The 21,562-nt window shown below is 38.1% G+C and overlaps 1 protein-coding gene across 3 annotated transcripts in view; it reads left to right on the top strand.

Annotated features, from left to right (window-relative positions):
• The window catches only part of PPP2R5E (protein phosphatase 2 regulatory subunit B'epsilon), a 143,474-nt gene that overhangs the window by 92,936 nt on the left and 28,976 nt on the right, over positions 1-21,562 (top strand). For all 3 annotated transcript variants that reach the window (XM_045822271.1, XM_045822270.1, XM_045822272.1), the window contains 2 exons: positions 6,868-6,969; positions 12,882-12,974. In XM_045822271.1, the coding sequence (XP_045678227.1) occupies positions 6,868-6,969; positions 12,882-12,974 (195 nt within the window). The remainder of the gene's footprint in view (positions 1-6,867; positions 6,970-12,881; positions 12,975-21,562) is intronic.

Here is a 21,562-nt window from a genome sequence, read left to right as displayed (position 1 = left end):
GTTGTCTGTCGCATGCCCCCTGCTGGGGACCTGGCCCACAACTGAGGCATATGCCCTGACTGGGAATTGAACCAGCGACCCCGTAGTTCTCAGACCAGTGCTAAATCCACTGAGCCACACCAGCCAGGGCCCCTTATGTATTTGGGACTTACCATTTATGCTTCTTATTCCCTGTACCTTTTTCCCCATTCTTCCCCCTTGCCCTCCCTGCTGATAAATTTCCATGTGATCTCCATTTCTGTGATTCTGTTCTGTCCTAGTTGTTTGCTTAGTGGGTTTTTTTTTGTTCAGTTGTTGATAGTGGTGAGTTTGTTGTCATTTTACCATTTGTATTTTTGATCATATTCCTTTTCTTTGATAAGTCCCTTTAATATTTCATATAATACGGGCTTGGTGATGATGAACTCCTTTAGCTTTACCTTATCTGGGAAGCACTTTACCTGCCCTTCCATTCTAAAGGATAGCTTTGCTGGATAGAGCAGTCTTGGATGTAGGTCCTTGCCTTTCATGACTTGGAATACTTCTTTCCAGCCCCTTCTTGCCTGCAAGGTTTCTTTTGGGAAATCATCTGAGAGTCTTATGGGAATTCCTTTGTAGGTAATTGTCTCCTTTTCTCTTGTTGCATTTAAGATTCTCTCTTTGTCTCTAATCTTGGGTAACTTAATTATGATGTACCTTGGTATGTGCTTCCTTGGGTCCAGCTTGTTTGAGACTCTGAGCCTCTTGGACTTCCTGGAAGTCTGTTTCCTTTCCAGATTAGGGAAGTTCTCCTTCATTATTTTTTCAAGTGAGTTTTCGATTTCCTGCTCTTCCTCTTCTCCCTCTGGCACCCCTATGATTTGCATGTTGGAATGCTTAAAGTTGTCCTAGAGGTTCTTAAGCCTCTTCTAATTTTTTTGAATTCTTATTTCTTCATTCTGTCCTGATTGAATGTTTATTCCTTCCTTCTCTTCCAAATCACTGATTTGAGCTCTGGTTTCCTTCCCTTCACTGTTTCTTGTATATTTTTATTTATTTTACTTTTCATGGCCTTCACTTTTTCCTCTATTTTGTGACCATACTCAACCTTTCTGTATGCATCCTGATTTACCAGTGTTTTGAACTCTGCATCTGATAGGTTGACTATGTCTTTTCACTTAGTTCTATTTTTGGAGCTTTGATCTGTTCTTTCATTGGGCCATATTTCTTTGTCTTGGTGTTCCTGCTATGTTGTAAGGGGTGGAGCCTGAGCTATTTGCCAGGGTGCGGCAACCCATGTTGCTGCATTGTGGCACTAATGCCACTTGCTTGGTTTTCGACTGGCTTTCAGTCACTGTCCCGGCTAGCGAATTGGGCCCTTCTGGTGCTGATTCCCAGGTGGGTAGGCTTGTGTATATTCTAGGACCCTGTGGGTCTCGCCAGTGAATTCTTCTGTAAGGTTGGGAGTTTCCCCTGCCACCGCCGTGACCCCCACAGGTTTTTTTACTGCTAAAGGTTTTGAGGCTTTATTTCCCCATGCTGGAACCCTGGGTTGTGCTGGCTTGTTTTGCTCCCCAGATGTTCAGGTTTATTTGCACACAAATGTGGGACTTCCCGGTTCTCCAGCCGCTGCCTTGTCATACGTCCTTTCCGCCCTGGCTCTCCATCTCTGTCCCTCTTACCAGTCTCAGTGAGTGTTTCTTCTTTAACTCCTTGGTTGTCGGACTTCCATACAGTTTGGTTTTCTTGCAGTTACGATTATTTTTGTTTTTTAAAGTTTGTTGTTATTCTTCTTTTGGTTGTGCGAGAGGCATAGTGTATCTACCTACACCTCCATCTTGGCTGGAAGTTCTCTAATAATCGTCACAAATAATTTTTTCAGTCTAAGTATGTTATGAAATATGAGTATGTTCATAAATTCAGATTTATCTGGCAATCCCCCAGGTATTTTTCCATTTATTGAGTTTTAGGTACTAGGCATTCTGAAATTAGTAAGAGGTCCTTAAGGGGCTCAAAATCTAAGTGGGAGAGATAAGAGGAAGGGATGGAAGGAACAGGAACACCAGAGAGAGGAAACTGTTATAATAAAGACGTTTAGTGACGGGAGTATGAACCAGAGAGCAGGAGGGAAGAGATGGTTCTGTTTCCCTGCTAGTGCTGAGCAGTGCCGTTGGGGGTCTGACAGTGTCCATGGGTGCCATCGAGGCCACTGGCAGGCCGAGAACCCAGGGAGATTATGGCAAAGGTGAGAAAATGAAAGAGTAATAAAATAATAAAAAGAAATGAGGAGGAAAAAGAGAGCTGGAAAGAAGTCAGGTGCATACATGGCCTGCATGGGTAGGGTGGGTGTGGTGTGCCAGAGAAGGAACCCTGAGAGCCTCTGTGGTGGCCCTGTGTTACCTTGGGAAACCCAAGCTGTTCGAACCTCACTTTTCTTATTTGGAAGATGAAGGTGCTGGATGAAGTAGCCTGTAACGTCATCTGATTCTGGAAGCTTCTCAGTGGAGCCCCTAACCTTAGGTTTTCTGTCTGGTTTCAATACATGTTCCTCCCATTCCCCCAGCCTTGCTTTCTGTCCCTGTAGTCACTCATTGGAGGCCAGGCCAGCGCCTTCAGGCCGTTAGTTCGAGTCCAGTATTCAGTGTTTATTTTAATGTCTTTAGTGTGAAAATGAGTTAAACTACCTCAAAGATAATTATTTCTTAAACTTTTCTTTTTCTTTGCATTGGCACCAGTGTAGATTAAAATAAAATAGTTGAAAAATAAATCCTTCTAATATATTTAAAAATTTTCTTTTGGTCATATTTTTGTTAATCTGTTCCTGAATGAATAAAATAGAAGGCTCAAGGCTAGAGACTCATATATTTAAATATACTACAGAGACAATTTGTGACTTTAGGTGAATTTAACCTAGCCACAGAGACTCTTTACAGAATGGCTGTATGGTGGGGGGGGTGATGCTGGTGGCTGCTTGTGGTCACAATGTATTTGTATGAGCATGCAGCTGCCATTACCTATTTATTAATACTGTCTATTTAATCATCTGTTTAACCTTGGCCTATAAATCTGAAATGGCTGCCGGTGATAAAGGAAGATTTAATAGAAGCATATTTATCATTTTGGACAGTGGTTTTTAACCATTTTTAGAACTAGGAAGTCTTTTGAAAATCTGATGAAGGTGATTTATTTTCCCAAATTGGACCCACATGCAAAATGTTGTGGAAAAATTGGGGATTTAGGGATCTCCCCCAAGCCCATCCATGGATAACCCAGCTTTAAACTCATGATTTTAGAGCTAAACTGTGCATTTAAACTGGTCGATTCATTCAGTGGTTCACTTTTGAGCTAGACTCTAATTGTAGGAGGCTCTGAGTTTTAACTCTCTCTTGACAGTAATGATCTTGTTCAGACAAATTCAAGAGCCCATTTGCATCTTGAAATTAAAGGCATAACTTATGTATTATATGTCTCTAACTTATACTTTTTATAGATTTAGGACTTATTTGGTGTGTCCCAAGAAGAAAATAGTAACTACCTGCCTTATCATTCACATTCTTCTTGCTTTAATACAGCTTTTCTTAATTTCCCTTTAGTTATCCATATCCATTCTTTATAGTTACAGTCACACCATTTTCAATTGTCTCTCCGCCTAAATCTTTATTTTTAAACATTTCTCTGTGCTTCCATATAGCCATCCTCTTTAATGCTGCACAGTATTCCACTAAGTTGATGTACATCTTTGATGTTGGACATAAGGATTGTTACCAAATTTATGCTTTTTGAAGAATATTGCAAATGACTGTTAGTTTTTTTGTTTTGTTTTTTTTTTCAGCCCTGTCTTGGGTTAGTTTCTTAGGATAGAGTCTCCAGGATGGGAGCAATGATTCATTCATTCATGACATTTTTATTAAGCACCTATTATGTCATAGACTGTGTCAGTCTTGGCCATTTACATGACACTTGATGATGTGCTTTGACATTCTTTCCAAATGTACTAGAGAACTACGTACCAGCTGAGTCAGCTCTTAATTGTCCAGCCCAACATGGTTGTGCTTCCTAGTTTCTCATCTGGTGAATGCTTAAAAGTAAACTCAGTAAAGCACTTTTATTTTGTGACTATTTGATGCTTCATATATGCTAGGAAAACAAATGTGAAAATGACATTGCATATTCTTGATTAGTGGGGAGAGACAAACACATACGTAAACAATTGCTGTAGGGCCTGGTGTGCACCATCAGAGAGTTTATATGTCCAAGAATACAGAGGAACAGAAGTTCTGTCTTTCTGTCCAGAGTTTTACTGTACAGAAGTCGCCTTCTTCCTCTTGCTCCTTTTCTTCCTCCTCTTCTTCCTCTTCTCCTTCTTCACTTTTAGGGTTTACTTTTACATCTCAGGAGAGGAAGAGACCTTGTTATAGATTACAGCAAATATAAATGATTTAGTTGGAATGAAAACTCGATTCAATTTTTGAAATACATGTTTAGTTTAATGAAGATTCAAAAGCAAGTAATTAAACTTTTGCCTGTGTGATTGCACAGTATGATTGATTATAGAGAAGTCATGGGTTGATGGTTATCTGAAAAGTGACTAGTTTCTTTGTATACATAATTTCTAATAATCATTGGAAGGGACAAAAATAAAATAACAGAACTGTGCACGTTGTTATTAGCCATTGCAAAAACATTCTAATATAATTTTTTTCAGTCATTTAAATTAAAGTAGAGCAAAAGAGGTGGTCTACCTACTTTTCTAGAACACAGTGGTGGAGCTTGACAACTTGGGTTCTTTTGGAGCTGCTGGTTACTAACTGCAACCTGAGATCTTAACAACACCTGGACTTGTTTTCTCAATGGTAGATTGGGGATAATAATAGTACCACCTTTTGGGGCTGCTAAATCCAATAGATACTGCTCTATGCTTATCTTAACCTCAGAACAGCATTTGCTGCTGTGGACTGCTTTCTTAAGATACTCTTTCTTAGCTCCTGAGATCCCCAAACTCTACTTTTCTTCTACATCCTACTCCTTTCCATTTGCCTTTCTTGGCTGTTCTTTTTCTATCTGATTTCTAAATGTTGGATGCTTGAGGGTCCTTTGCCCTCTCTACTCCATTCCAAGGTGTCCCATTAGGGCTGTGGTTGTAAATATTGTGTATATGCTGATGAATTCTTTTGTCTCCAGTCCGGACGTGTTCAGCTCTGAGGTCCAGATTTGTATGTCTGATTGCCTCCTACACATTGCTCCTTTAACACATTCCTGACTGGATTTCTGTGACTCCCCACCAAAACAAGCAAACAAGGAAACCTTTTCCCTTTCCAAACTATCTCCATCTGGTTAAATGGCTTTAGATCTGTGACTCAATCTGGATTCTTTCCTTTCCTTCACCGCACATATCCAAGTCAGCAGTGTATATATTGAATCGATCTATTTCTGTCTTTCTGTATGCTCGGTCACCGTCCTAGTCCAAACCATCATCACCTCTTAGTACTTTCACAGGCTTCTGACTTGTCTTCTTCCAATCTGTTGTATACACAGCTGCCAGGATCATTTTTTAAATAAAGCAAACATCAAATGATGTCACTTCTCTGTTTAAGATCCACCAGTGGCTTCCTGTGGCACTCAAAATAAAATCCAATCTTCTTTCTGTGACTTAGACATCTGGGCGGTTTCCATAGCTAGGAAATTGGAATAATCTGACTTTAACTAGAATTTAAGCTCCGTGAGGGCACAGATTTCTATCTGCTCTGGTCACTACTGTTTTCCTGGTGCCTGGAACAATGTGGACATTCATAATGGGCACTGAATAAATGTTTGTTGAATGAGTAAATAAATTTAGATTATATGGACCTCCAAAGCCTTTCTTCCCTCTTTCAGAACAGCGTATTAAAGCTTAGTATTTTCTGCATTATATAGAAAGTGCAGCAATGGCTTTTGGTGCAATATCTCCTTGCTTTTCCTTTTCTGCTTTCTACACATGTAACACCCTTCCCCCCACCCTTTCTCTCCTCGTTTCATTCTTCAGTTCTGAGGAAGTGTTTGGAGATGTTTAGGATATTTAGGAGAAGATAGGTGAGTACGTAGGACAAGAAACAGAATACAGAGTAGAAATTGAAAAGGAACCCTCAGAATAGTAGCAACAACATTTAAAAATAAGCATTTTACAATAGAAATCTTTTTTAAAGTGTATTTTATTGATTATGCTATTATATTTGTCCCATTAGAAATCTTAGAATATATACGGAAATAGTACAATAGTATAATGAATCCTCATCGTGTTATTGCCCAGGTTCAACAGTTACACATGGCCATTCTTTGAGCAACTAGCATTTAATTTGGAAATTGCCTGTGGTAAAGGAATGCCTAGAGGTTTGTATCTTGTCCTGGGTATTGCTGTTGTTTTGTAAACTAACTGAGAACAGATTAGGTATGACTGTAAGCATGTTAGAAAAGTTCTAAAACATCTTCTCTGATGTACTTCTTGTGAACACCTGAAATTTCACCACTAGTTCAACTGTTAGTTTGCAACTTGTGAAAAAGCCTGAGAAAGGAAATACGTGAAGCCCATTAGCAGTTATTTATATCTTAGTGTAAATTGGTTAATTAGAAGCCTGTGTGAGTGGTAAGTAACCAAAAGCAGGCTTTGATGGAAGGTAAACAATCCCAGGGACCTGGGGTGGGAATGACCATATAAGGACAAGGAGTACTGTTCAAGAGGGTAGATGGTGCTCAGCTTTGTCAGGAGGTGGTCAACCTTTGCCCAACCTCAAAGACTATGGAAAGCTGTCCTCGTTTCAGTTTAGTGGTGCTCCTGCATCTGTCCTCTGGGTTCCCTTTCGCTGGTGGCAAAGACCTTGTGTAAAGCTACTCAGGAGGCGCTTCCAGCTAATTCTGCCGCTTGTTTATTTTTAGGTATCTTGCAATATATTCAGAACTCTCCCTCCTAGTGACAGCAATGAATTTGATCCAGAAGAAGATGAACCTACCCTCGAGGCATCGTGGCCACACTTACAGGTACTTTGAACTATACCATTTGTTATAAAAGAAAGATCCATTAACTCATTAGCTGATTAGCATGGGAAGTTATTGAACTCCTTTATTTACTACGAAATCAAATTACAGTACATTAATGGGAAGCTAGAGAATGCTTTTTATGTGTATTATTCTTGATAATTAGGATGCCAAAAGAATGAAGTAATACGTTTCAGTGCAGTGCTTTAGTGTGGGCCCCCACTAGTGTATTGCGGTCCAACTGGCAGTTCTTCCTCTTATTATGAGTTCCAGTGTGATCCTGCCTGTTAGAACCTCATACAAGCACAGAACTGTTTCCACATTAACATTAGTTAGATGTGATTAGGTCACAGAGTACGCATATCATTTGCAGCGGTGGGTAGCCTGGGGACTTGTACGCCTGTCTTACTGATAACCACAAATGTGTTTCTTTAGCCCAGAAGGGCAAAAACAAATTGCAACGCCCATTTCAAAGTGTTGTAAGGAAGTGCAACACCTGAGGGAGCTTGGTGATGGCCATTTTTGTTCTCTCGCCCTGAGAAAGCCACGCTTTCCAGTCGTATTCATGAACTGGAACAGATCAGCGAATCTCCTTTCCCGGCACCAGGCCCACCTGTGTTGTATTTACTTTTTCGTACTGGCCATTTTCCATCCTCCTCTCCTGGCTGCCTTCTCTAGACCAAGATTTCTCAAAAGAATAGAACAAAGAAATTTAACAAAATGAATCCCAAAGTCGTCCTCACTGAGTCAGGCCATCCTCAGAGGCTAGTCCTCCCAGAACCATAGCAAGGAGGGAAAGGAAGGGAAGAGAAAGAATATAACCTTGTACATCCTGCACCTCGAGGCAGAAGCCACTGCATCTTTATAGCTGTGTTCCTGGTTACTAGTTGACATTCTGAAGCACAGAAAACTGTGCAGCAGGGAGATAAGGCCTACAGACATTCTAAGGGTTTATTTTTTTCTCCACTTGAGAATTTTTGACATAAGTATGCACCGTTCCCTGTCCCGCTCTGACAGCTCAGGGTTGCTACAGATACACATGTACACTGTTTCCTAGTTATGTGGAGAATTTTCAGGGGCTCTGCTCTCAGCTCTTACTCAGGCGTGTTATATGTATGTATTTCTACTACTAAGCCAAGATTGAGTAAATTAATTAAAATGCTATCGTTGATTTATTACCTTAGATGCTTGATATTTTGAAGGTGCCAGACATACTATGCACAGTCTAAGAAATTTGCTAAACTATTTGTGATGTTCATAGTATATCCCAGATTGTGACAAAAATCCCCCCCGCCCCCAAATTACTCTTTGGAATGGGTGGACTTCTTGTCATGTCTTATTCTTAATGTTTGGCAGCAGTTGATAGAATTGCACTGTAGTCTGGAAAAAAAATTTAAAAACAAAACAAAAAAAGATAATCTTTTCAGGAAATCTCCATATCTTATAGTAGAAAGGACAGGAAAAGCTTCCATTTGTCTTTCCTACTTCCCAAAGAATAGATAGTTGACCACTCTGGCCATTTGCAAGAGCTTTTGGAATAGTCTAAAAATTACTATTACCATAGACGTGTTTCCCCTAAACTATATTAGAGTTTACCTCAGTATTTCAGTTAATCCTTCCTAAGCTTTAATGACTCTATAAAATACAGGACCAAATTAATTTCTAAAGCTACTAAACTAAGTTCTGCCACCAAAAATCTCTAGCTTATACTATACCATTACTACAGGAACATTAACCATTAGCTCATCTGAAACTCTAAAACCAAAGCAACAGTGAGGAACGATGATAACACTTGTACCCTTTTGGTTATAGAGTCACAAATGATATTCAAAATAGGCTGATTTCATCTGTGTTTCAGCCTTCATTTATAGTAAAGACTGAGCCAGTAGATACACTGGTGCCCTTCCCATTTATTGCTTCATGGAAGTCTTCGCTCAGGCTCCTGGCTTGTGTTGGGAGTCCTGTATTTCCTCTGCGTATTCTGACTCCACAGATTAGTCACCTTTCCATTTTCACCAACGGATGGGATTAGCACTGGCAGGAGCACTCACTGAATTTAAAAAATCTCCTTTTCTGTTCACGATAGGTCATTCATGTCCGTGACGTAGTGATTCATCAACAAATTGAACATTTTACTTTTTAATTGATCAAATAATCCACTTTTCCTACCAAAATATAGCACTTTCTTAGACCTTTCCACTTTTCCTTAACTCCAGCATTAGCAGTGTGCTTCTTTTGGACCACATTTACAAGGAAGCAAGTGTTGAAAATGACCACCCGACCACCACATCTCAGTGCAGGTTTGTTACTCTTGAGACGTGGTGGTTGGGGGAATGGCTGGGCACATCGCCCAGCTCGTTGACTGCTCCTGAACACCTCGTCTTTGATTGAAGTTTGTGTCTACACAAAACCACCTACAACAAATCAGGGATCTTTGGGGATATTTAAAAATATTAATAGAAAAAGGAATATTAAATCCACAAAAGTTAGTTCCAAAATATCAAGGGGTCCTGCTGCATTTTTTACTTGATTTTTTCCCATTATCTGCATTGGTATCTTTTAACCTGGTATTCCATAGTTACCGTGGCTATTCTTTATGTAATTTCTGAACTTAGGCCTATACGTATTTCCAGTAGAATACAGTTTTACAGGACTTTCATTTACAATTAAGGGATTGTTTTTAATGCTTTTCACTTGAGATTGGAAAATGGGAATGCTAAAAGTCCTTTTATTCATGTGCCTTAGAGAATTCTTTTTTGAGACCTTGAAAACTAATTGATTCTCTCCAAGTTCTCAGTCTTTTCCTTTAGAAACTTAAGGGAGATTTTTGATTCTGAGGTAAAAATCTGTCTCTTAAGTACAGAGAGCATTTATGCTTATTAATAAGTATGTCTGAAGTGTTTCCACCAAACTGTTTTAAACCACAACTGCTTTCAAGGGACCAGAGGGGAGAGACCACTCGGCCAGTCCCATGTGCCAGCCCATGTGTCAGGCCTGGAAGATGAGAATCTCTGCACTTTGTGGGTTACTTGAATATATGGCTTATATTCTATTTGTAAAACTAAGATTTGAAAAACTAGTGAATTGAAAAATGGAACAATTCTTCTAGGAGGTGTTGGGACTCAGGTGTTACTATGACTAGGAGAATATGTACAGCTTGACGGCATTTTTCAGATCGTTGGGAAAGGAGTTTTTCTGAATTCAGAGAGTTTCAAAGACAAAAACAACGTTTTATAAAGGAGTAAAATTCTAATGTGAACCCCTAACTTAAGTATTGAAGTAGTAGTGCCCGAGGTTGGAAGGTTACTGTGTGATACATCTGCATTAGTAGTATCTGCAGACCCCTGGGGGAGACCTGAGACCTGATTTTCAGTGGCCTTCACTGCCACATACTTGCAGTTCTTCACTTCAGAATGTCCTTGAAGAAGCAGCAAAAAAATTATTAATTTTATTAAATCTTGACCTTTGAATACACATTTTAAAAACATATTCTCCATAAAGAAGTAGGAATTTGCATACAGCACCTCTGCTGCTTAATGAAGTATCACGGTGTCTTGTGCTGAGGCCTTTGTGTGATTGCTTTGAGCTGCAAGCTAAACTGTTTTTTCATGAAATGTCATTTTTACCTGAAGGAATGCTTGGCAAACTAGGGTTATTCTGGCTTGAGTATTTGGAGTATATTTTCTCTAAAATAAATTAAAAAAACAGCTGTTACCACTAATAAAATCAGAGCACTCAAGCAAAATTTAAAATTAAAAATAGAAAAACTTGTATCTGTCACCTTGAACTTTACAGGTTCCAAAAGCTTAGACTTAAAAAATAAATAAATAAAATTGGAGATACTAAGGAATGTGACTAATGAAATGTGTCAACATTTGATGATTTTACATAACACAATGAACTGATATTTTCCAGTTGGCCAATAGATGGCCAGTAGAGGAAACCCACACACGAGTACAGATCCATTCAGAGTGCAAGACAGACCACTGGAATTAGTGTGACGGAGCATGAAAAATGCATTGATATGGTTTCTCACTCTACATTGCAGTTCATCCTTAAAAGATGACTGTTTGTCAGGTCATAGTGTGGTATCAAAGAAGAATATCCCCAATTATGTGAAAAGACCGAGAATGGGTTCCCTTTGTCATACGGCGAGATCTGTGCGAGGCTTGATTTTCTTTATATTCTTCAACCCAAACAGATTGAATACAGAAGTGGATAAGACAGTTACAGTTGTCTTCTAACATGCCTTTAAAGAGATTTTCAAAAATAAAAAGTAGTGCTTCTCTTCTCAACATTTTGGAAAATAAAATTATTTTTACAAAAATATATGATTTATGTTAATGTGTAATATATTTTATTGTTTTAAAATGAAATACATACTAAAATCTTTTCTATATATACTATAGTCATCTAAATACTCTAAATATATATACTGTATTAATATATCATATTACTATATAAACAAGAGCTCTTTGGGGTTTTTAATCATTTTTAAGTGTCAAGTGCTACTAGAAAGTTGAAGAATAATGTTTTAAGCAATAGTAACAGTGGTGATATGAGTCAGTCTGTGCAGAGGGCTTTGTAGATATTAACACATCTGATCTTAGGGATTATGTCATCCTCATTTCACAGCTGAAGAGAGAGTTTTAGAGAAATTAACTTGCCTAGGGTTACAGTTAGTAAGGGACAGAGCTAGGCTTCCAACCCAGTGTCTGCCTGTCTCTTAGAGGTTCTGGTTTTAATATACTTTTATGGACTACACCAGGATCTCGTGTATACTTTAACATGGATTTATTATGCAAAGAGCATAAACAGTGGTCCCCTACGCTTCATCAGAGCAGTTATTCAAGGTTTATGCCTCAGATGAGAATGTTCTTTCTTACTCTTTGCAGATGAGAATATTCTGCCATCATATGTTGCTTAGAGGAGTGTAATGTGCCATGAACTTTCTGAAAGGAAATTTGTCAATGACTATTGAAAATTCTGGAATGTTTGAATATCTTTTGATCTAACAATTCCACTTCTAGAAGTGTCTCCTCATAAGATAATTGAGCCAGTGCGCACTAATGTATGTTAAAAAATATGATGTGCATTGTGGGATAATTTGATAGAGAAGTAATTCAGAGCTACTTAAACGTCCAAGCATAGGAGATTATGTTTAATGGAGTACTACTTGTAGCTATTACGAAAAATGGCTTAGATATTGTTAACATAAATTGTTCATAATATATTGTTTAGAACAGCGATTTTCAACCTTTGTCATCTCACGTCTTTCCAAGAATTAACCAGATGTGATCTTAATATGTGATGTGACTAATAAAATGCTCTATTATGTGACCTATATATTTATGGTTCAAGACAGGGCATTCACGTTAGAAGACTATTGTTGTGTTGGTCACTGTCTTTTTGACAATCTAAAAGAAAAGAGGTCAGTAAAAGTTTTTGTAGCACACTGGTTGAAAATCACTGGTTTAGATGGTAAAAGTTTACAAAACCATATAAAATATATAGTACATTGGTGTATTGTAGAACTATAGAGAAAAATTGGGAGGTTTATACATTAAGATCTTAATGTATTTCTGAATGACAAGATTAAGATTTTATTTGCTTTATTTGGCTGTGTTTTTTAATTTTTAATTTAAAAAGTTAAAAAATATAACAGCAACTGTGAGCCACAATGAAACACTAGCACAACTAGTCAATTAATGTTAAAACCCAATTTTCTAAGACCTGTCATGTTTTCTTTTACAGTGTTTTTTTAAAAAAATTATAGTTGATGTATAATATTTGTTTCAGGTATATAACATAGTGATTCAGCATTTAAGACCTGTCAGTTTCAGTGTTACAGGCTTTTCATGGTTTTAGATACTGTCCTCAGTGAATTATAATTTGAATTTCATTTTTTGTTACAGCTTGTATATGAATTTTTCATACGGTTTTTGGAGAGCCAAGAATTCCAACCTAGCATTGCCAAAAAATACATAGATCAGAAATTTGTATTACAGGTAAGCAGATTCTTCTGGTTGCATGCATTTGTTACTCAGTTGATAATACTTTACCTCATTTCTCTTGATGTTTGGAAAATCTAGCAATGGTAGTTACAGTTTCCATTAATGCCCATTAAAAGTAATAGCTACCTCTTTAATTTATTGTGCTGGAAATTAATTACATTTTAAATAATAAGGAATGGTAATACCTAAATCCCTGCAGTTTTTCCTCCCTAAAATTTAATTATAAAGGGATTTTATATATAACCCTAGTTTACATGAATTTTTATGTAGCTTGAAAATGACTATTTGCATCAGGAGTCTTAAGGAACTATTGCATAGATCCGTGAAAACTGAGTTGGAGTGGTTTAGAATAACCTTTAATAAATTATCAAAGTCAGAGAACTAACTGATGAGCTTTCATAGCTAGGAAATAGCACAGCTCAACACTTCAAAATTTCCCTGAAGGGATTAACTCTCACCTACCTGTTTAGAATTTGTCAGAGTTTGAATTTTTCCTGATTTGTCATTTTACATTTTATAAATATAGATCATATCTTCCTTTTCACCTGGGACTTGGGTACTTCCATGGCACTGAGGCTTTAGGTAACGTTTTAGGTAACATCTCCTTTCTCGTGTTGTTGACATTCATCTACAAAAATGGGTACTCAAGCCAACTGGCGTACTGACTGTTGGAGCTCCTTTCTGAGTAATATGTGTGGCACCGCATGTAGAAAAGAACAAATTTCTATTTCTGAGTGAGCCAAGTGTCCCAGTGAGAACTTCAAATTTAAACCATTAATTTGGCAAGAAATTGATCTCCCCTATGCCTTACCTGGATCAAGTTCGATAACCTTCATGATGACCTTATTGTCTTGCCCTAATTAAATGAATACATTTAGAATTCTGGATATATTAAGTTGAGTCATAGCTGATATTTTAACTGCTTTTGACACTCAAAACACAGCAGTTTCATATGGTTCAGCCTAGTAGAATGCCAGAGACAGACTAGTGCCAAGGAGCTGAGGGTGATGGGAGCTCCTAAACATCCCCAGTAATGCGACTGGGTGGAATTAAACCCTAATTCAGCGGTCAGCTCAGAGATGGAAAGGAGCTCTGGGGCCTGGTCTGGGCGTCTCATGAGCACCTGTACATCCCTTCCCTCTGGTTGTGGGGGCAAGTCATTGACCTGTGCCGCACTTCTGGCATACACTGATTCCGCAGTGGGAGGGTTAACATGGGAGGCTTTGGAAAACTGAGGTTTGAGGTGTACACAGAGAAGCAAGTAAATAGGTGGATACATGGATCACTGGGTGAATGGGAAACTGACCCAGATTCTTATACCAAGAAGGCAAAAGGCATACATGATAAACTGAACACCAGCCACAACAGGTTAGTGTTTCTATTGGAAGGTCCTTGCATTTATATAGCATCTGTGTAGTTGTCAGAGAATCCACATAAGCATTATTTAATTTGACTTCCACAACAGTTTAAAATAGACATGGCTAAGTTTTACACCCATTTTATAGATGAGTGAACCAAGGTGTAGAGAGATCAAGTTTTCCCAAGCACATCTTCTGTTCTGGTTTTCTGCCCTTTATGCCTTCTTGTGATTCCGAACCTCACTATATCTTGGAATGACTTCAAGTCAGGAGGGCTCTTGCTTCTTACCACTAATGAAATAACCAGGTTCCCTTATATTTATGGTAAATTAAACTGGCTGTGAGGATCAGATAATGATTCCGCAGTAAAGCCTGTGTGTAGTGGACATGGAAACAGTAAATTCTGCAATCATTCTATGAACCAGTGCTTTCTTTACAAGAAAAGCCTGCAGGGCCCAGCACGGTGTGCTCTCCCCAGTGGGTGGGTACTGATGATAATAAAACAAAATAAGATTAGACCATCAGAGAAACCCAGACTTGGAAAGGATGTTTTGGGTTGTCTATTCTAGTTTTTTAACCAGTCTTCTTTGTGACCCTGATCAGGGGGTAACCTCAATTTACCCCTTTTCAGTGAGGAGAGGCCATGTACACAGGCAGCCTGTTCCATTTTTGTTAGAAAAATTTTGTTAGAAAAATTTTCATGTTGAACCTCGTTGTACCTTTGGTGTTATTACCCTGGACTTTCCCAGGCATGTCACTATCCCTTGGTATATCACTATCCAGACATAAGCTTCTGGGTGTTAGACACAGCTTTCGTATTCACCCCTTGGCTCTTTTTCCTCTAGAGTGGAAGTTGCTGGTCAAATGCCTGCAGGCTGCTCTATGGTAAGCGTGGCATCCAGGTGTCAGACAATAGGAGGCCCACTGGCTCCCACTGCAGGGATCTCTGGCTCCCCCTCTTTCTTCAGTTACAGCCAGACTTTTCTTTCTACCAAGAAAAACAGAAATCCAGATTTTCATGGGAAATTTTCTGATAATTCTGATATCCTGTTTGGGATGAACTAAGCCCATCTGCTGTCTAGTTTCTAGCCTACCAGCTGTCAGCGTGCATTTTCTTCTCTAGCCCATGTCCTTAGTTCTCTCAACCCTGTCTCATTTGTCAGTTTCTGAAATCTTTCAGCATGTGTCCGCTTGTCTTCACGGGTGACATCTGTTTCCGAACACGCTGCCCTGATTCTTGTCAGTCCAGCGCAGCTTTAAGTTGGGTTCTCCGCCTCTGGAGGCTAGGTTTCTTAAAGAGGAAGTATCGTTTTAACACTGCTAATTTACGTTAAGCTTGTGGTTTTAACTGACTTCTAATTTAGCTTTATGCATGTTGTTGTAAGGCCATGGTTTCTCTTGTTTTCTCATTCATTTTGTGTGTGTGTTTTTTGTGTGTGTGTGTGTGTGTCTAGGTGTGGGATCTGACATATATTCTGTAGAATATAATTTTTCCTCAGCCTTTTTAAGTTTTCCTGGATCTTGAACCTGTCATCCACCTTATTCTCTGCATCTTTCATCTTAATCACATCTGTGACCTTCTTAAATATGCTGGCTAGTGGCCTCATCAAAGTCGTTGATTAGAAGTACTAAACTAGCTAGGACAGGGGATTAGGACTTGTGGCGTGCCTTTAGCAACTTCCTTTTATTATAGCACAGATTCATTAGTCAGCAGTCTTCAAATTGCATCCTTGAACCAGTTTGGAATTTAATGTCATCTCCTTCCTGAACTTTAAAATTCTGTTCATCAGATGGAGAGTGTAGTGACTTTGTCATGTATTGTGGTAAAAGCCAGAACTTTATGTTTACAGCATTCCCCTCATCTATGGGCCTTGGAACTTCATCATAAAGAGGGGTGCCATTCATCTGTCATGGGGCATTAGTGAACTTCTGAGGGCTACTGCTCTGTAGTGGCAACGTTATTGTAAGTGCTTATAAAGCACAGGATTGATCTTCTGTCGCTGAGTTTTGCTAGAGACAAGAAATAAAGCACAAATAGTGAAGTCCATCCATTTATACTTTACATTTTCAGCCCGCCTCATTTTTTACATTTGCTTTCTTTATATTCCGTCTTTTGGTTCTATTTACGAACCCAAGGCTCACCCCAGTTCCTAAATTAGTCATGAAAGGAACAGGGAGGGTATTGGCAGGTTCAGTGGCACCACTGAGTGGTATACTTGAATATAATCATGTGACTAACCCGTGTGTTCATTGTCATGTTGGGGATAAGCCCTGGGTGCGTGTTAGTTGCCATTTTCCAGAATATCCTGTTCCTTCATGTTGGTAACCTATAAAGTTGACCTCCTGTCTGTTTTCCTACTACTGATGCCTCACGTGGGACTCCAGCACCTTGTAGGAGTAGGACCTCAGTTCCCTGCCTACTTCTTCTGAGTCCTTTCTTGGGAGACTTGGCCCTGACTTGTGACCTGCTGGAAACGGATGGGTCTTTGGGAGCTTGAGGCATTATTGTTAATGAGATCCACCTTGTGATGACATTTACGGCGTTCCTTTTCTTTCATCAGATTTTTTATTCTCTGTTGATTCTCAAAGATCTCAAAGTTAGTTTGGTGATCTCAATGTATGTCTCTTTCTAAATATTAGACTTAATTTATTCTAGCTATGAGACTTAAACTTATTTTCTATAACAGCTAGCTTTCTGTTTACAACCTATTCTGACTCTCATTCCCCTGTTAGTAAAGACAAAAGCGAAGCAAGAATTGAGCTATTTTAACATGATGTAGTAGAAAGAAAGTTTAGAAGCTCTGGATTTGAATCCTGACTCTGCTATGTACTCTAAGTATATTTTAGGAGCTGAGAATTTGAGGTGAGGGGTAAGAAAAAACTTCTTTCAAACCCAGGCTTTTCTACGTATTTGGAATGTGGCTTCAAACATGTATAATTTTGTAATATCAAAGTTTGAGTTTCCTCATTTGTGACATGGGGATAACAGGACAAATCAGTCATTTGTAAGTAAAATAGGGAAACAGCACCAAACTGACAGCTGTTAAAGCTTAATTCAGTTGGCATGATGGATACAAAGACAAGATCCCCACAGTAAATCTTAAATGTATCCTGAGAACTTGGTTACCTTATGGACTACTCTGAGCCTCAGTGTTCTCCTCTGTAAAGTGGCAATAACAGTTACCTCTCTTACAAGGTACAAGTGGGCTTGTTATGATGATAAAATGATATGAATCGTAAAAATGCCTGCTGGTATCATATACAGGATGCTAGTATGGAGTATAGTAGTTGCTCATTAAATATTTCTCTTTTCACACCTTATATTATCTGTCCATGGTAGTAGGATATCTTTTTTTATTCTGATATTTAAAAAATTTTTAAATTTACTGATTTTGGGAGAGAGAAACATTGATTTGTTGTTCCACTTATTTATGCATTCATTGGTTGTTTCTTGTATGGACCCTGACCGGGGATTGAACCCACAATCTTGGTGTATCAGATGACCCTTTAGCCAACTGAACTACCCGACCAAGGCTGATTCTGATAATTTTAAAATCTCTACCTTTTGAAACAACATTTTTATGAAACATAATAAAATTTTGCAAAGAAGGCTTAATACAGAAATGTAATATTCCTAGATGGGAAGACTTACCATCAGAAAGATATGTATTGTAATTCCAAATAATTTATACATTTAGTGCAATTCTAACTGAATTTTCAGTATTTTTTATTTGAAAATTTCACATAAAAATATTATGGAATAAAAAACATTTGAAAAAGAAAACTAATGATATTACCTATGAAAACATATTGAAAAGGTACATTTATTTTAAACTGTGGTATGGGTGCAAGAGAATGAAATATAATAGAGGCTTGGGTAGAAAAGCTCCTTCTTGGTATGTCATAAAATGCATAAGAAAATGTGTAAATAGGTAGATAAGTACATTAAAGTAGCATAATCCTTTGAAGAGGAAATCTGATAGTATTCTGTCAACTTAGATTTTGACTGAGCAAGTCCTGGAGAAATAGATATGTACAGAAAGATACATATACAAGGATACTGAATACATCCTTGTTAATAATTCTTAGAAAATTGGAAACAATTTAAAAGTTTCTCAGTAGGGATGTTGTTTGAATCAACTGTGGACATTATACAGTGAAATAATTATAAGTTTGTAAAAAGAATGAGATAGAGCTACACTTGATCAGTTTTTAAGTGAAACATGCACATTTTGAAACAGTATGAGCTTTTGAGTCTGAGTCCAATGTTTTAGGGAAAAGGATTATTTGTATATGCAGTAAAGTTTTTGGAAGGAGATATATGAAATTGTTAATTGATAGGATCTGATTATGCATGATGATCTTCATTTTCCAATTTTTATATTTCTGTGTTTGCATTAAAAATAATGAACATACATGGTACAAGCAGTAAGAATATGACAAATATTCAGTTATAAGTACATTCTCATTTTGTTGCCTTGCATTTTCACAAACCTTAGCTGATTTTGTGCATTAGCCTTCCTAAGACTATTTTGGTAAGACTGTGCCATTATTTTATACTTAACATTTGTTCTGTTTCCTTCTTTTCATCATTTGTATGTGTCTTTTTAAAATCCAAAGCTTAATAGAAAGCTTCCTGTGTTGCCTCAGGAGCCTTTTTCAATACCTCCCATTTTTCTTCCCCATCAGGAAGCAGTATAGATTAGTGGTGAAGTGTATAAAACTGGTTTGAATTCAGGCTCTGCCATTTTTTAGTGCATGACCTTGGGCAAGTTACATAACTCCTCTATGCCTCATCTGCTCTGGAAAGTAGATGCAAAGTATCCATAATATATAATAGTAATGATGTCGAAAGGATGTTGTGGAGATTTAATAAGTGAATAATACATAGCACATAAAACAATTCTTGACACATACCATACATAGTCTTCAGTAAATGTTATGCTGTTGCTGTTACTACTGGTTTTTATTGGGGTCAGTTCTTGTTTTGAGAACCTTCTTTCAACAGATTTTCTTGAACAACCTCACTCCATGAAGTCATATGGTGTATCATGTCTTACCTAGCATGTCATGGATTTTTTAAAATCTGACTTTTATTATTCTAAAAATCAAAAAAACCCTTTGGATTCTATTTTGTTTAAAAATCTGTTGGGATTTTTTTTTAGATTTTTAAAAAAGATTTTATTTATTTATTTTTAGAGAGGGAAGGGAGGGAGAAAAAGATAGAGAAACACCAATGTGCGGTTGCTGGGGGCTGTGGCCTGCAACCCAGGCATGTGCCCTGACTGGGAATCGAACCTTCAGTGCTTTGGTTCGCAGCCTGTGCTCAATCCATTGAGCTACGCCAGCCAGGACTTGTTGGGATTTTAAAAAAGATGTCAAGTGTGATTTCTCCTGTGCTTGGATTCTCATCAGTTCCAGTTTGCTAACTGATTTCTCCCAATCAGTGTTGCGAGTAAATGTTTATTAGTGCCAAGAGCATGTCCTTTTTAATACGTGAGAACCAGGGATAGTGCCTTCAAATCTTGACAGAGCCCAGACAAGTGGCACATAACGAACTAGTGTGAGTGTGACAACAAGGAGTGATGGAAACACTGATGACTTAGACAATTTGGACCCTGTTGCCAGCCCTCTCCTGTGAACTGCTGGCCAATAGGTAAGTGGGCCAAGTGTTGCTAGATCTAAATTTTTAAGGTAAGCTGAAAATCCAGATTTTTGTGTGGGTCCCACAAAACAGTCTATGACTTTTACCTTTGAACACTTTGCTGTTTTTGACTTAAGATTGACTGGCTTGCTTAAATTTCATTGCAGTTTTTATTAAATCTAGATTTACATGACCTTTAGCATTTCTTATGTACTTAAGCTAAGACTTTACATAAGAAAGCTGTCAGATTTATCAAAGATAGTTGATTACACAGTGCACTTGTGTCTACGGAAATGTTGATTTTAGACTTAGCTAGCCTGGTAACTGCCTTCCATAGCTGTAAGTGTGTAGGCTTGTCCATTCCTCATAATGGTCATTTTCATCTGTGTTAGGATGGCTTGGAAAATGGTTTCTTTATTATCTCTGCTTTAGACCAAAATGAATTGCCAAACCTTGAAGTATTTTATTGGGTGGGTTATTGTGGCAAGAGTGTAGCAGCATATTTCTAAAGACTGCTTTCAGCCATTCTGTAAATCTGAAAAGCGGTCGGTGGTTGCTAAGAGACACATTACTATTCAAGTATCCCCATAAATATATGTACTGCTAGAGAATGCTATTTAGTAATTTGTATATCACATTTGCAGTTAGCTTAGCAGAAAGGTGCCTTATTTATTATGCAAGTTATGCAAATCAGGCAGCTTGTTCTTAAAAGTGACCTTTTGTTGTGTTTTTAAAATCTCAAGACAAATTGGACACAACAGCTTGTTAAAAAATTTAAGTTCCAAACTGAAATAAATTCCATGAGGCTTTGAATTTCAACTCCAATGCAATCAACTATTTTCTGAACAAGTTTCTTGAATATGTTAAAATGTTTACATTTCTCTTGGAGTCTATAGCAAAAACCATAAAACTGAAGAATTTATTTCTACTAGGATTTTATCAGAGAGCCATTACTAATGAACAACAGATCACCTCAAAGACCTTAACAAAGGGCGTCACTGCTTGCATCCTGCATCCAGAGCCAGCTTTGTAGGCGTGCACCTGTGTAGTGGCACAAGCCCGGGCTTAGAAGGGCCTGGCACTTGGTTTAACACCTTGCTGTTGTGGCTTGAAATTCCTGATAATTTTTGAACAAGAAGCACTGCGTTTTTATTCAGCACTGAGACCTGTGGACTCTAGCTGGTTCCATACCCTGCATCCCTGAAATGTGTTGTTCGGTAGCATAACTGCTCTTTCTTGAAATGCTGACCAAATTGGTTGTCCTAAAGATAGAAGTTGCAGGTTTTCTTGAATCCGATAAAATGAGTACTTGAGGGAGAAAAGATAGACTCCTAGTTTGTGAGAAGAATGCCTGAAATTAGGAAGAAAATAAAAACATGTGACTTGGTCAAATTGTTCGTATTTGTATGACTTATACCTTTGAAATTTTTATAGCGAGTTTCCATAGGGGCTTTGAACTGAGATTGCCAGACATGCAGCATTTTGCTCCCTTGTCCTCCCTGTGCTTCCTCATTGGTTGGCTTATTTCATACGGTTTTTTTCTGACTCGTTAGAGTCAGACTGCCATTGGCTCTTGCTTC

Source organism: Phyllostomus hastatus, unplaced genomic scaffold, assembly GCF_019186645.2.
Source record: "Phyllostomus hastatus isolate PE091 unplaced genomic scaffold, TTU_PhHast_1.1 phas_scaffold_501, whole genome shotgun sequence".
Classification (NCBI taxonomy): domain Eukaryota; kingdom Metazoa; phylum Chordata; class Mammalia; order Chiroptera; family Phyllostomidae; genus Phyllostomus; species Phyllostomus hastatus.
The sequence above is the reverse complement of the archived record's forward strand: the minus strand, read 5'-3'. Positions and strand labels throughout refer to the sequence as shown.